At 44.2% G+C, this 16,216-nt stretch overlaps 1 protein-coding gene across 1 annotated transcript in view; it reads right to left on the reverse strand.

The window, feature by feature from the left end:
- Positions 1-444: 444 nt before the first annotated feature.
- The window catches only part of LOC135914922 (oxysterol-binding protein-related protein 9-like), a 47,336-nt gene continuing 31,564 nt past the window's right edge, over positions 445-16,216 (reverse strand). The window contains exons 16-20 of the mRNA XM_065447865.1: positions 13,966-14,237; positions 7,795-7,917; positions 7,386-7,477; positions 5,060-5,195; positions 445-1,026 (exon numbers count right to left, since the gene is read on the reverse strand). Coding sequence (XP_065303937.1) covers positions 955-1,026; positions 5,060-5,195; positions 7,386-7,477; positions 7,795-7,917; positions 13,966-14,237 — 695 coding nt within the window. The 3' untranslated portion in view covers positions 445-954. The remainder of the gene's footprint in view (positions 1,027-5,059; positions 5,196-7,385; positions 7,478-7,794; positions 7,918-13,965; positions 14,238-16,216) is intronic.

Genomic DNA, 16,216 nt, shown 5'->3' on the forward strand with positions numbered 1-16,216 from the left:
GGATGCCTTGCTGAAGAGTTCATAATTCCCGCACCAACTACAGGCTGTCCAGAGGGCCCGCGCCTTTGCAGAGAGTCACCACCTCCTGGTCCTGTCATGGGCGAAGCCACCAACTTGATTGGGGAGCCTTTGGCTCCCCCCAGTCAAGTTCCTCAGGACACTTCAACAAAGTTCTTGTCAGTTTTCAATTGGGAAAAAAAAATTTTCCCCCTCAATCTTTCTGGGTTTTTCCCCCTTATCCTTACATCCCTAGTGCGCACTCATTCTTGCACTTCACTTCAGTGCAATGCAGCTAGAGTTGTGAGAGAATGAACAAAGACTTTGCACAGCAGCTGCAACAGCAAAGGTGCGGCAGATACTGTCGCTCAACTGGGTCAAACTTAATACATTGATGCCCTTAGGGGAACTCCAACAAATGCAAATAAGTGAGCCTTGCACAGACAGTTTTACGAGATGATTGGAGGGCGTGGCCTTAAGAAGAAGACCACGCTTTTATTGCTCGACTTGGAAGGTTTTGATTGCCCTTCCTCGCCCGTTGAGCCCCTAATCACTGTTCCAGCTTCGGTGGGCACTGCATATATGTCAGTAGCACATGATGGCCATCTATTGCAGGCCCGCGACTAGCAGAGTACATTTCGAGTCGAACATGGCAAGTCCACAAATTCTTGCGACTATAGCGGCCGGGCAGGTCTGTGCTCGGGTCCCAGTGTCGTCCATGTGAGGGATGCCAAGCTGGGGAAGAAAACTCATGGCCCGGGATAAGTGGTTGCACCTCACAAGTCCTGAGTGAGAGGCACTCCGGCTGGAATGCATAGTGAAAGGCTGGTGGCAGCAAGTACCATGCCAGCTGAATGGTAGTTGGGAGTAGTAGTCTGCCTGGCTCTCGCCAACTGTGGCATCTTGGCGAGGTGGCACGCCATGGCAACGCACGGACGGCAGAGATGACAGTAGTCTTCAGTTCTTCTTTCCCATTCGTTTCTGGAGTGAGTGGTCATAAGCCCAGTGCTCTCCTTCCATGTGGAATACCTGAAAGAGAAAAAAAGGGAAGGGCAAGGAAAAAAAAATATGTCAGCACTGCTAATTTCCTCTCAGGACACCGACCTCCACACTCCCCAAGTTTGGCAATATATTCATCAAGACAGGTAACCCATTAAACCAGCCACACAAAAAGTGGGCTGCTATCGTTCACCGAGATCTAAAGTAACTTGGTGTGTCTTGGAATGCAAAATGGTGCTAAAAAGGAAACCTGTTAGGGGTTCTCATGCATTAAGTTCTTACAACTGCCGGTGACCACTACTCATTCATTCAATTCTTAAAGTGCCCATGAACAGCTCGAGGCATTCGTAATGGTGCACTTCCATAATAAATAAATGAATAAATAAATAATAAACAGTAGTGACATAAAGATAAACAAGAAAGAAAAGAAGCAGGAAAAGTAGCACAGGAAAGTAAACAACAATATCCAATTATGCATAAAAGTAGAATTCAGTGAAAGGGGGAAAACATAAAAGTTAAGTATGCCAACATCGAAACGTAAGGTATTTTGTTGGGTTGCAGCATGTTATAAAGCTAGAGCTCGATAAAAAGCCTATGTAGAAAACTCTGGGATAACACAAGCTTGGTTGAGGCACAGGGAATGCAAGAGTCAGTGTTAGCTCTTGACAACAAAGGTAACCAAGAATTTGTTCATACAAACACAAGAAATTCATTTTTACATGTAAAACAAGATAAACAATTCAATCTCTGATCAAGCCCAATGTGTTGACATATGAAGAGTACCATATAACGGCTATATACAGTAGAAACTTAATCATATGTCCTAAAAAAAGAGCGAGAAAAAAGCCTACTAAATGGGAAACGTGTGACCCAATGTCCCTAAAGGGTATGGCAGACTCAACCGCAGTTGACATCTACATAATGAAAAGCGTTGCGCAAATTGTTACTGCAAGAGATGCCAACTTGTGGGGAGCTAGTGGAGCCAGAGAAGCCTGACACGCATTGTCGTTTTTGCAGCTGCAGAAAGCTTACTTTCGCACTCCTTCAATTCGGCCCAAGTCAGCAGCTTGTTTGGGAAGAGCATTCTAGCAGGAAGCTTTGATGTGTCCACTAGGCAAGAAATGTCACGGCACAAGATGCACTTTGCAGTTTTCCTACAAAATATTGTTTTGAGACAGCGACGGGAAATCGGAACTAACTCGAGCTGGTGGTTAATGCTGAAATGCAATGCTGCCACAGTGAAACATGATGCTTACTCTGAGTGCCTCCTACAGCAAGAAACAGTGGTGAGTTTGCGTTATCGCCTGTTAAAAGTGTAACTGTATTGGGCAATTTTTTGTGCTCTCGATCGCGAAAGTTCGGCGCTGGGAAATCATACGAAATGGAATTGTATCCATCAGGTTTTGCTGTATACAGTAGAATCTTGATGATACGAACTTCTCAGGATGGTGCAAGAATTCATATCACCTGAAATTTGTATGACCGCAAAACGTTAAGAAATCAGGAAATTAAGAGGCCAAGTGGCCATATAATGGCTGACTTGCTCAAAATTTCTGATTTCTTAATTTTTTTTTCAATGCAAACCTGACTCCTTTAGCTCATGGCGAAATATTTTGAAAAAATATGTAGCAGAATCTGAGAAAACTGCACTTTTTGAGTGTGTTGTCTTCGAAATCAGGAAGAAAATCTTGCTTTGGCAGGTGCTATCGCATTGCTGATCGCACGAGCGTGACTTTCTGTTGACGCAGTGCAGCCATCTTGGTATTGAGTAAACATGAGTTTGGAGATTCAGACAGCCATAACACTGTATTTCTCCATGCAGCAATAAAAGCAACAAAAGCAAGTGCAAAAGGTGAAAACTAGTATCGCAGTTCATTATTGCAGTCATGTAGGATGCAGGGAGCACTCCTATTGGTTGGCACAAATTTGTATCACTGGGGCTTTTGCTTTACAAACATTTTAGCAGCAGCAAGCTGCGCACTTTGTGCGTTATGATGCCAATATTTTAAGAACTGCCTGGACATCTTAAGTTCCTGTCATTGCTGCATTCTAGCTGCTGCCTGATGGTGATAAGGACATGATTTGAGCAAGATAAGGGAATACTTTTCTTGTTTACTTTGTATTGTGTGATCTGACGGAAGCAAAGGTAGAGAAGTTCATCAGGTGCTGAATATTACTGAAGGTGAGGAATGTGCACAGACATAAAGCTGTCCATCGAAGTGAATACCACTGATCTTGCTGACGCAGCAAGACTGGGTCACGTGTGATTTCAGGCTTTTGATAAAGTTACAAGATGTTTGAAAATGGCTGACAAGTTGCGTGATACTCCAAAAAGCAAAAGCTTCCATTGTTATTTTCAAGGAAGGAGGGGGGAATCAAGGCGGTGTGATGTAGGTTGCCCTGGCAACAGGAATGCGAATGGCACATTGGTGTGGCAGCTCTACCAGCTTGACAACAACCAGTGCCTGGTGCTACTGGCACCTGCTCTGCTGGGGATCGTGTGGCAGCTCAATTGTTTGTATCATCTGCCGTGGCACGAAAAGCAGTTTGCAATATTGAAATTTCACAAGTTATAAGCTAATGAACATGGGCCAGAAATTTGTAAATATTCGTATCACCCCAAAATTCGTATCAGGCACGATTGCATCCACCAGCTTCTACTGTATGCCAAAAACAAAAAGGCATTCAGCGTACAAAATACCTTGTTGGTTATTCTGTACTTACTAAATAGCACACAGTTGCCTTAACTGGTGAAATCATGTTCTGCAGTGGTTGAGTGAAAGGATGCTATCACTGTTAATTTTCCAAAGGCCTTCTTTATCCATGTGTGTTTATTCTTAGGCTGTTGCTTCACTCTTTAATGAAAGAAAAAATTGTTATCCACCTGAATGAAGCACGAAGCTACAAAAGAAACCAACACATGTTCCTCAGATAGCTTTGCAGTTGAATAAAGATCCGTCCTGGTCCGGGGATAGATAGCTGGGCCAATGCCTTTCCAGGAAGGTGGCTTTTCCATGTAAGCTAACCAGGACGCTATCAGAGTGCAGCGCAAGGCAGAATTGATTGACAACTCGAAGCAAAGGGACAGTGAATATGGCAAATCAGTTTTGCAGTGGAGGCAGGTTTATGATAGGAAAAATAGTCATCAACAAAACTACAAAGGAAACCCATACAGGTTTTCCCATGTTTTCTTAGCATTAGATATTGTGCAGCAACAACTTGATTTGGGTGAGTTGGCTCATCTTGAACGTACAATCCAGTTAATGTCGGCGTGGCCTAAGTTATGGCCCTGTCACACAGGCAAATTTAGCGTCATTTTGAGTGAGTGCACTTCGCTGCTAATGTCATTTGCAGGCTGTCACATGGGAACGCTTAGCGACCCTCGCTGCAAAACATACTCGCCAGCGAGTGCGCTCGGTAACTCACTTTGCTTTGTCAAAGTGTGCAGCCTCGGTAGCAATACTTAAAATTAAGATAAACTAATATTGAAAGCAGTATAGGTATCAATTTTAAACTACTTTTTCGTGATTGGAAATGTTTTAAACAAATAAGGTGATACCTATAGTAAAGAAAAGCTAATTTACTATTCTTGCTCTCAGGCTCTTTATGTGTAATGGCCGTGCAGTTGCTTATGCCTGTTCAAACTGCTGTCATTTGTTCCGAATTAAATGGACGGTAGCAGTCCATCAATGACTAGGTCACAAGAGGAAACCTAGGCGCTCATACATAAGGTGTCTAGATAATATCACTTTTTGCCATTTAGGATTGAGTCACATTCACCATTGTGGTTTTGGCTTGATAATTTTACGGCAAAGCTGACTGTGCATTACTCGCGCCTTTGGCAGATGCACGCTTCACGATACAAAATTGATGCACTTTTTGGTATTTTTAGATCATGTTAAATGCTTCAATATAGACCTTCTATTCTAGTAACACAGGTGTTTCAGCAGGTGGTCAGCATTGTGTCCTGCCTGCTTTTTCATGTCTCACTTTCTTGCCATTCTTTCGAACACCAAAGCCATACTAACAAGCTCCAATTCAGACGCTAATGTTGCCTACACACCCTTGTCTTCCAAGACTGGCCAGTCTGCAGTCGTTCGCTGGCTTCCCTGCGCTGCTGCTCCTCAAGAAACGTCTTGCTGCTTGTTGCCTTGTTGACATCCTTGTTTTTCAGGGCTAGAGTCACTTCCTTCCATAACCTAGTTCAAAAAGAAAGCAAAGTAAAAAGCACATTTTCAGGATAGTGGATGCACTACAGCTCGGACCACTCATAATGCAACTGCTCATAGTGCTGGACCGGACATAATGCGATCTTCTCTGACTCCCTGTTAATCTTCCCATAGAACTCAATGTAGTACACACATACTGCTCATAGTGCAGCCGCACAGGAAGACGAAATACTGGTTATAATGCAGTTGCCGGAAAATTCCGCAGACAAGCGAGCCAGTGAGTGCACTTCTCAACAAGGTGCGCTGGCTGAGTGGAGAGTGGTGTGGAGCTCCGAGGAGAACAAGAGGATGCGGACCGAACAAACAAACAAAGATCTGACAGAGGGAGAGAAACAAAAGCGCAGAGGCAGCACACTGCCTCAGCGGACGTGCACGGTTTGCCCAGGTAACGGAGAGGCTTTTTGCTCCGGCTGCTTGTCAGCGGCATGCGGTATGCAGTGAATGCATGCACATTGTCACTCTTTGGCTCTTTAGTCTGTGCGGAAAGTAAATGCGGTCGCCAAATAATATTTTTGGACACGGACCGGGTTTAAAATATGACTGAATTGTCGAGCAGGCGGGAAAAACGAATTTCTAAAGTAAAATAAGTTCGTATTTTTTTTTTTTACAATCCCATCACCGCGGATAAATCAATTGAGGCCGTCAGTGCATTCTGCATTTGCCCATCGCGACGTGCATCATTGCAAAGTGCAGATATTGTGCATGCGACCATGACTCTGTGACGCTGTCAGTTTAAACTGTTTTCCGCAAATTCATCAGCTCGGAACGTTGTCTACATGCTAGCTTTCACAGTTCCTACTACTACGCGGGTTTAAAATCTTTTGCTGTATGTGTTTGTGGTAGTTGACGGTTGATCACCTGCAAAACCACATTTCATGTGCACTGGCATCAGTTCAGCCTGTGTGCATCAGCTCGCGCCGGATCTTTGTGTATTCGTGTATGGGTATGAACATATATTAAGGGTGGAAAGCAGAGGAACAACCTCAGGAATGAAAGTTAGGGCACATCCTGGTCATATGCTCATATTCCTGGACACTCGTGGCTGCTTGGTCTACATGTTTTGCATGTGCACAGCCTTTGAAAAATGTTCTTAGTTATAGTGCAGAAATTTGTGACTATATTTACTTGCGTTATAAGCGGCTCATGCTGTACTGTGTATCAGAGATAGCTCACATGCCGAAAGTGGTTGAGCAAGAGATGACCCTGGTGCCAACATTTCGACAAATGGACTTGCCTTGGTTAGGGCAAGTCCTTTTGTCAGGATATCGGCTCCATAGACATCCATTGTTCGACAACTGTTGATCACTTCGAGTATTCAACTTTCTGTGAACCTCTGCCCCATTTAACTATGCGCTATCACAAAGAGATGAAATGCAAATGAGGCAATATTGTAGACAAAAACCGATAATTCAAATGCAAAGACAAAACAAAAAGCTTTGACCTCAAAGTGACGGAGGTCAAAAGCAGCCCCCTGAAGTGAAGGCATTTAAAGTGTGCAATTGTCAGAGGCTGCAAATTTAACAAAAATTTGCAACTTCACATTTTATTTTTGCAGGTGATCATTTTCCTTTAGATTATCACTATAATCAAGTTGATTGCATGCAGCAAAACGTTTCCACTATACACCCAAAATTTCTAGAATGTGGATCACAGTTTTACAGTGAGACTAGCCTAATAAGATGCTCGAAAGTGTTAGGGTTCTTAACTCACACTTTTGGCAGCATTAGGTTCTTCACTGTCACAATGTGACAATATGCTCTCCTAGCAAAAAACCTGTGCAGGGTGCAATGCTTTTACGCACCCATGTGAAAGAACAGAACTACCTTCCATTAAAAAAAAAAAAAAGAGGCACATAAATTTTGTTGTTGTTGGCCAAAGTGCTCATTGCTTATAAAGCCTTGCATGCTTGCTGCTTTGCTTGAAGGTGTTAGAGAACTAGGTTTTTGTAGCAACATTGTAAATGCACATAAAATGGAAGCCAGGAGTGGCTGCTAGTCGTGCTCTGCATAGCACTATCTGACAGCACTTTTGAAAATGAGTAGCCAGCATTGCCAATAGAGAGAGAGAGAGAGAGAGAGAGAGAGAGAGAGAGAGAGAGAGAGAGAGAGAGAGAGGACACGAGTGTCACAACTACAACCAGATTTTAGCGCTACAGCTCACCTGCGCGACTCGTAGGACTCTTGCTGCTGAATTGGTTGCACTATTTTCTTTGTGGTTGCCAAAGCGGTTGTATCCACAAACACAGACTGATCCTGCAAGATCAGAGGCACACACATCAAAACAGAAGAAATAAACATCTGTTGCTTACAAATAGTTTTCGAGCTTGGATATAATTCAGCAGTTAAAATCTGTATGAATAGATAGTGGGAACATATGAAGGGAACTTTATTTTTGCTTCATGACTAGTGAACAATGAAAAAATAAGAAGAAGTGAATGAGTGAATAGGTTTCCTTCCAAAAGATTGGTTTAAATGCAATGACACAGCAACTCCAAGAGAGTTATAGATAACTCAGCAATAACATCCGAGTTTAAAGCTTTCAGTCTAGGGAATCTAGTGCTCCAACTTACGCCATTTGGGTATTTGGCCGTCATGACGCCGTTCCATTCGCCGGTTACAGTCATGAATGGCCTCCGCTCATTGGGAGGGAACACCTCTGCGGTGAGCTGATGCTTCTTGCCACCAATCATGGGCTGTGGAAAAAGGACAATTCCTGTGCTTAGTTATTGTTAAATAGATGCTGCACTAATGTTATATCTTAAGCTAAGTTTTCACTTAAGGTCATAGATGAGTGACTATTCGAAACTAAAAACACAAGTTGTCAATCGAACACCCTACTTTTAATTTCATACTTGAACTGAATAGCAGTTACTTAAAGTTTCAGATATTTTTTCAAGACCTTCTGAATATACTATATTAATGTGGGAGATGATTAAAAATGGGACATAAGATTAAAATTCTTTGCCAAACTCCTACAAAGTTGAACCAGAAAAAATATGGGGCCACCTAAGAAATTCTTATGATGTGTAAATGCGAGAGCATTACCTGTCGCTGAGTGTGTCGCTGAGTTATGTCACCTAGTTTAGTGCTGCTGCATTATGTTTCCCAGTGTAATGTTGCTGCTTATGAGGTCGCAACAATGCAAGATGACAAGCCGGCCATACTACTTTCTCTCGGCTCAGTTTTATTTGCGGAGTTCTCATTATAGTAGTGCTTCATGCACATTGCGTTGAATGTTTTTATCCATCCTTTATCAAGGTGGGACTTGACCAAGAAAGTCCTTTTGTTGAAGTGTTTGCCCTAGCGACATCTCTTATTCGATCACTGCTTATTACTGCTGGCCACATTGTTTTGTAGGAACCTTTAAAACGAGTTTGCTTTGTCTCCTGTCTTGGATATACAAATTTTAATATTCCGCGCTTATTAAGCTGCAGCTGTGGTGAGAAGGACGATGACTACGCTCTTGTTATTTGCGCAGAAGAGCATCAGTGCTTTAGCAAATTGGTCATTCTGGTCAGACAGTGTTACTGGCACTGATTAAACTCATTAAAGACATTGTGCACTGTACATAGGAAGTGTTTCGTCACGGGCAAGTGTGAATGCATGCAGACTATCAAGGCACTTAGCACCAATGCAGCCACGGAGGAATACCTATATGACCATCCAAATGTCCACAACGGACAGCATTGTGCACGTATGCGAGGCAATATTGTCAGATGCTGTTCGTTGAAATTGACAAAACTTCTGAATGCTGCTGTTAAAATGGGAACTAGTTGTTATTTTGCTGTAGTCTGGTTTATATAATTCCTACACTGAAAATGTGACAATTTTTTAACCACCTTCCTAGTGCTGCCTACAGAAATAGCCCCACAACATTGCTCTCCATCTGTGCGGTAGTTTTCCGATTCAGCACGCCGGCTACATTTATTGTTGGCATCTCTATTGTTCACTTCAGACAATGGGGTGCTCTTCAGGGGCTGTCATTGCTGTAAAGCAATGTTGTCCAGGGCTGTGAGTCATAAAGAACAGAACTTGAATCATTGTAGCACACGGTAAGAAAACCTGGTTGCCTGTAATGAGGTACCTAGCAACTACAATGACTTGTGTGTCATGCAAACAGCATTTTTACTCTTTGGTCTCTGTAAGCAAGTGAGACCAGCTGTTCTCAAGAAGCATATGAGCTATTCCTTTTCTCTTTTGTTATTCAGCAAGAAGTTGTGTCGCTGGTTTTCTGAAAAGAGCCCTGTAAACTTTGTTAACATGGTAAATAAACTTGCCTAGTTCCTGGACAATGCTTTCATCAACACCCAAGCCAAACATTATTCATGTAAATTTGCCAGGGAGCCTACAATTTTGCTCAAAAAACTGCCCGCCTCTTTTTATTTCAATTTCTGGAAATGCCTGCCAATCAACCTTATTCAACAAAACAGACAGGTGGGCTAGTTGGTATTGCATGTTAATAGTTTTTAGCACAACGAAACACATGACATTAGAGAAGGCACACAGGAGTTGTTGGTAGCACTGTGTCCTGTGTGCTTTCTCTCGTGTCGTGCGTTTCTTTGCGATAAAACTGATGGCCACTGTCCATATTTCTTCGCAGGTCATGGCTAAGGATTGCCTCCAGAAGAACTGAAAATAGAGAAATTGTGTGGCTGATAAGGTGGTGGAGTTATCTGGCGGTGGAGAATGTTGTGTCAATAAAAAGTCCAATGAGATCAGGCAACATGACAGCCCAATCTTAGGGCACATTCACACCGGCGACTTGAGGAGGTCGCGCGACCATTTGCGACTCGCAATCAAAAAGCGACCAAAGGCGACTGATGTTCACACCGGCAAGCCCGGCTGAGCGCGACCTGCAAGTCGCAATCCCGGAGATTATTGTTCTCAGCGAGAACTCTCGGAATCTACACGGAATTTGAATGCGACGCCGGAGGAGGCCGGATATACACACACGAAAGATCACTTCCGGTGCACCGCTGATTGGTTTATCAGTTTTGCGACCACGGTCGCGCGACTGAAAAATCGCGCAGAGAGCGACTCGCCCAAAATGGTCGCTTTTCGAGAAAGGCGACCGTTTGCGACCATTTGCGACTGGTCGCAATGCGACCAACTTGGTCGCGCGACCTCCTCAAGTCGCCGGTGTGAATGTGCCCTTAGAGGCCTTGGCGTTACCAAATCTAAGCGCAATAATAAGATGAAGCAATGCAGGCACTGCTTTGCATAAACACTGCTTCAAGTGCAGTAGTAGACTGCAAGCAAGCGTGAGGGAGGTGGTAGCTATTCTGATTGCTGATAACTCTACTCAAAAGAAGTGTAGTATAAAACATAAAAAAAAAACTTTAGGCAATGATGCCCAGAAATGCATTCACACACCTTTCCTAGGGGTAGCTCATTTTATTTAGAGTATGTTTAAAGTCGAAAACCTAGAAGCACAAGTTCTACAAAAACAGATAAATACATAAAAAAGTAAAGTGTGCAATTAGTACAGGACTGTAAAAAAACTAATGCACAATAGCCCAATTTCACTTCGTTGCTATGTAAGCATCTTATGAGTCTGTAAGTAATGCTGGTTAGGTAGAAAAATACCGTAATACAGTAGAATGCTGTTGATATAGTTTTCAAAGGAGCATGGAAAAGAAAAGTAACAGCAGGAAAAACATAGCAGTGAGGAAGAGTGCAAATTCGCACAGCAACATCATAAACGGCACTGAATGGCTGCCAGCACAGTTATTAGATGTCTCAGTGCTTGTGCTGTGACCGAGGTCAGCATGTGCACGGGACACTTACGATGTTCTGTAACAGTGGCCCCTTTCCAATCTTGGTGTGCTACACCGCATATCACAGCTCTAGTGCGGCAAAGCTGATTAAAAAGAACTGGCGACTACGCAACTCAAATGAGACCGTCGTAGGCCCTAAAGTAAATGTAGCCCTACGCTCGGTGGATTTGGCCCAGTGTGCGTGGTTAATTCCTTGTATGTTTCTTGAACTTGGCAAGTGATGCACCCTTTTTCAGGTGCTTCACCAACTGCCCACTGCCCGCTTTCTTCCAATACTTTTGCAGTGCCTGGATTGTGCAACTTTGGTCACTTTGGGTCGCTTATTGCAAACTTCGATCGCTTGTTGCAATGTGCGAGAACAAGTCTCCATATGCACCGCTAAATTCCTGTGACTGTCGCGCTGAAATGCAACCTAAGATGTGGGAACAGTACAGAATGGCTACATATCAAATGGGAAAGCCCAGTGAAGGCGGGAGATGGAAATTCAAGACGATGAGCAAAGCGAAAACAAGGTGAAAGCAGGAGTCAATGTTTTGACAAGTGGACTTGTTTCCTTCAAGGCCTCGTCGAGGCCGACAAGTGGACTTGTCTTGAAGAAGACAAATCCAATTGTTGAAACAGTGGCTCCTGCTTTCACCTTGTTCTCGGTTTGCTCATCGTCCTACATATCAAATGGGAACATACGACGTACATGGGATTCAATGGGGCTTAGTTCGACACTGCGAAGACACGACACAGCCAGGACAACTGAACAGCAAGGAACATAACAAGGCTCCACTGTACAAAAAGTAAGTAAAAATAAAAATAAAACAACAGATAAAGCTTAAGTACCTTTTAAACACTGTAATCAGAATCAAATTAGATTAAATTAACTCATGGGGTATTAACTAGGAATGTGCAAATACCGAATAGTACATTTCAAATCAAATACTGAATAGAATATCAGAAAATTCTTCAAATAAAATTTAATGCTTACAAATTCTGGGCAAGAAATTATGGCGCTGCCCATGTTCGGGAGTCTCCTAGATTTGCATAGTGAGCTGTCAGTAACACAGGTACGTAGAAATGAAGATATACAGTATAATCTACTCTTATTAAAGGGAACATCAAATTATTGTCACAGCACTGACTACAGCTCAGCACTAGTATATGAAGGTCTGGAAAATACTTTTTGATCCATTGAATTTCTGTTGAATAGAATCAAGTGCATTTTTTCTTTTAAAACTAATGAATTAGTGATGTTCTGTTGTACCAAATACCAATGAGGGTCTCAGTTTAGTAGTGGACCTGTGTTTTGCAGCAATAACTAACTTATTGCATAGAAAGTTCTGCTTTCCAAGTTTCTTTTACAATACAGAAAGACTATTCCAACTTTACGGCAGGTGGGTTATTGTAAGGTCAATTTGTGTGACAGAAGAAAGGGCAGCGCATCATGTGAGTCGGTCCACCGTTCTGTGCATAGATGACACTGATGGCAAGAGCAGGCGCCATCCATGCATTTCATTGTCAGCTTTGGCGTGATTTGCCATCTGTCAAAGAGTTTGAAATCTGCAAGACCATGGCAAGCTTGTGCGACACTCTCACCGCTTTGTTCATCCGGCATCCATGCCAATGCACGTAACTGGGTCGTGACACTGGTGCCCGCCATGTAACTCCAAAACTAAGCTTCAAGTGACATGTCACAAGACATGTGCACGCATGCACACACATGCACCCACACGCACCAAAGGATGTGCCTACGAATGGCATCGGGAACAAGAGGCTGCCGTGTCATGTGCCACAAAGATGGTGGCTGCGAACAGTTTTGTTGCCACCCCGATCACTTTTACTTACGATGCGGATTGCTAGTTTTCCGAGCTTCACGGACCTGCTGCCAATAGGCCGGCGTTGATTCTGTGCCAAATCGTAACTTTATTCGCTAACACCTATTCAAGCAGCGCTGATTAGGCCTAATGGCCTGGGCAGCGTGTTTGTGACGAAAATTCAGTGCTGCCCTATGTGGTAATGGGCCATAATCCATCGTGGAATACTTGCCGGTAATACGTTCGTACGGTGGCTCATTAGTACCCGGTCCCGAGGTTGAGCATGCAGGTTAGTTTTACGGCTGTTGATGCATCCCACTATCATTGCGATGGGCCCTGTCGACCCGGACGAACCTTGCAGCGATAGAGCTGGCCCCAGCCAACACGGCGCCGTTCTGCAAATTTCGGCGTAGGGGTGTTTTGTGTGTGCAATCTCTGCATCGGGCTGACGTTTGGGAGTGCTCGCCGAGTCCGCTACGACGTCAGCCGGGGCAGCCCATTTGCAGCACGCTTGGCGTTCATTTCGCACCGAAAACAAAGTGAAACACTCGCTTTAGCAGCATTGAGCACGAGGACCTCCACAGCGCATGCGAAATGTGGCACTGCTTGGGTCACCGGACACATCAGACACATAGAATATTTGAGAAATCAAATTATTCAAATGTTCACTATTCGATTTGATTCGGTGACATTCGCACACCCCTAGTCCCAAAGCAACACACAGGCTATGACATACTAGGGGGCTTCAGATTACTTTTGCCCACCTGAGGTTCTGTAATGTGCATCTAAATCTAACTATACGACCGTTTTTGCATTCTGCCCCCACAAGAATGCAGCCGCAGTGGCTGAGAATTAAACATGACACTTCTAATCAGTAGCACAGATAGCCACAGCCACTGAGCCACCATGGCAGGTCACTGTAACGGCACTGTCATCTTGTATCTTCACTGGTGGTATCTTGAGCTGCATTGTCCCGAACAGTTATTGCTTACACATCTTCCTGTGTTACATGTGAAATGAGTTGCCTCTCAAATGAAGTTCATGGGATAGTGTCAATGCAGCCATACCGGTGAGAGGTAAAAGTAATATGTGTTCCCCTGTCCAGAAAAAATGGAAGCACTTTCACTGCTGACAACGGGAATGCCTGAAGAGTGCCACTGACCTTGGTGTGAAAATGGATGACAGCATTGTAGCCTGTCTTCTGGCAAGTGATCTCAACTGTGCCACCCAGCTCGATCCAGGGCACGGTGAAGATGGAGCGACCATATCCGCTGGGGAAGCTCACCACATACTCCTCGTCATGCCGTAGGAACATGATGCAGCCCTGGCCCACGTTGTGCACACCAATGCTCATGCCCAGGTACTTGGACTTGGTCCAGATGTGGGCACAACATGCTATGCCTTTGGCTGCATGTTCAGCGTAGAAGGCAGACACTAGAAAAGAGGAGACACTCTTTTGTTTCTGTGGCTCACACACAAGCACACAAAGATGCAAAGTTTATCATGCCGTATTTTCGTGCACATCATTTGCCCTGGCTTATTATCCAAAGTTGTATGACAGGACATTTAATTCATTCAGGTCACTTAGCACTGACAATGGCATGTGAATGTGAAACCACTGCAAAGATAGTGCAAGCCCTGAATTCCCTCGTTTTCTATGAGAAGCAATGTTACACTAGGTGGCAATATAGTCTGTACCCCCTTTACATGTTACGTGTAATTGAGGTGCCTGATTTTGTAGGATAAAGAAAAAACTGGCAGTTTCGCCAGAAAGCTGAAGCAATGACTGTGATAGCCAGGTTAAGTGTTGCGCTTCCTTGGAACCAATGCCTTTCCATGGAACGCCATTCCGTGCAACACTGTCTCGCACGCAGATACGCTGGCAGCCGTAGCCACCTAGCCTAGCTACTTCGACATTCACTAATGAGCTTCTTGTTGTTCAGTGCCGTGTTTTCATTGAAACAATTTGCCGCTGTTAGCAATAGCACCGACTTTGCCTTTGCAATTCTTGCCAATGGCTTAGAAGCTCGGAAAGTATGGCTGCATTGAATAATGCCTGTTCCCGAAAGTCAGCCTTGCCTCAGTACAGTACTATTATGCGGTGAAGCATCCCAAGAGTGGGAAGGGGCACGGTACGTATATTAAAGCGCCCCTGAAACGGTTCGGACATATTTTGTATACGCGTAGGGTACAGCTACAGTTAATCATTTGCACCACAATTTGTGTGAAGCATCTCATATTAAGAGAGCTACGGATGATTACAAGCAGCCCTTTTCCATACCCATGCATTTTCTCCTCAACTCGTTCGCCGAGTGATCAGGTCTTAGCTGCGCCTTCACTGGCACTGCGTAATAATGGCTCGTCATGTCATCTGCTTCCAATTGTCTAGAAGCAAGCGCGCGAAGCCTCTCCGACCTCTCCGCCAGCTGCTTGGCAGTCGACCCCAAGCGAGAGCTATAGAAGCAGCGAGCAGTGAAGCGTTGCGAGCATTTCGTCGCAGTGCCGAGCGTGTCCAGTACTCCGGTAATCACAGGTGAGATGGGCGTTTCGATGGATGGGTGGAGGCATAAACTCAAGCTGATGGAGGAGCTTCAGTGTAGGCAAACGTGAGCAGCCTGACTGGTCTCTTTAGATCGGTCTGCATGGTCCAGCCACCTGGTGACACAGAGCTTAACCAGTCAAACAAAGAGCTAATATTTCTCTAACCAAGTGTAAAACATTTTAAACACTTAGAAAAACAATGTGCTCAGGATTACTCTCATGAGGAAAATTTACAGCAGCAGCAAAGTAGAATACACTTCGTTACAGCTACTGTGCTTGGTTGAGCTCTTGCTACCACGTGGCTGCACCGTGGAGACCATTCACATTTGTGGCTCTGCTCATCCCGTAAAACGCCATGGTCAAATGGCCAGGGCTAGTCCGCTTGCCCTTGCGTTTACCTGAATACCGGACACCGTAAAACACTATTCTAGTAGTAATCCTCCAGCGCTAAGTGACAGCCACAAATGCGCAAATCCTGGCGCTGATCGGATAGCGACAGTCCGATGCGGTGCAGCCACTCTGCTCGTCTGCTGCCTTGCAGAGGGACGTGATGTCGCAGCTTAACATATTGACAGTCACTATTTTTGCGGCCCACAATGTAACAAGGGCAAACCATGGTGCTTGCAAAAATAAAGACAGATCAACACTGCCCACGAAGCTCTTGTCAACATGGAGCATGTTGTAACACAAGCAAACGACACTTGATTTGTGCCAGAAGTGCTTAAGTGTACTGAGAAATGGTCCTTGTGCATGCTCTTTCTGTTACTTTCTTTTTATAGAAGTACATTAACTAACATTACAACTATTACAAACAACATTTGTTCGCCATAAAGTTTGAAAAATTATTGATGACATGCCCTGGGCAGCCAATT

This window comes from Dermacentor albipictus, chromosome 1 (assembly GCF_038994185.2).
Source record: "Dermacentor albipictus isolate Rhodes 1998 colony chromosome 1, USDA_Dalb.pri_finalv2, whole genome shotgun sequence".
NCBI classification, from domain to species: Eukaryota; Metazoa; Arthropoda; class Arachnida; order Ixodida; family Ixodidae; genus Dermacentor; species Dermacentor albipictus.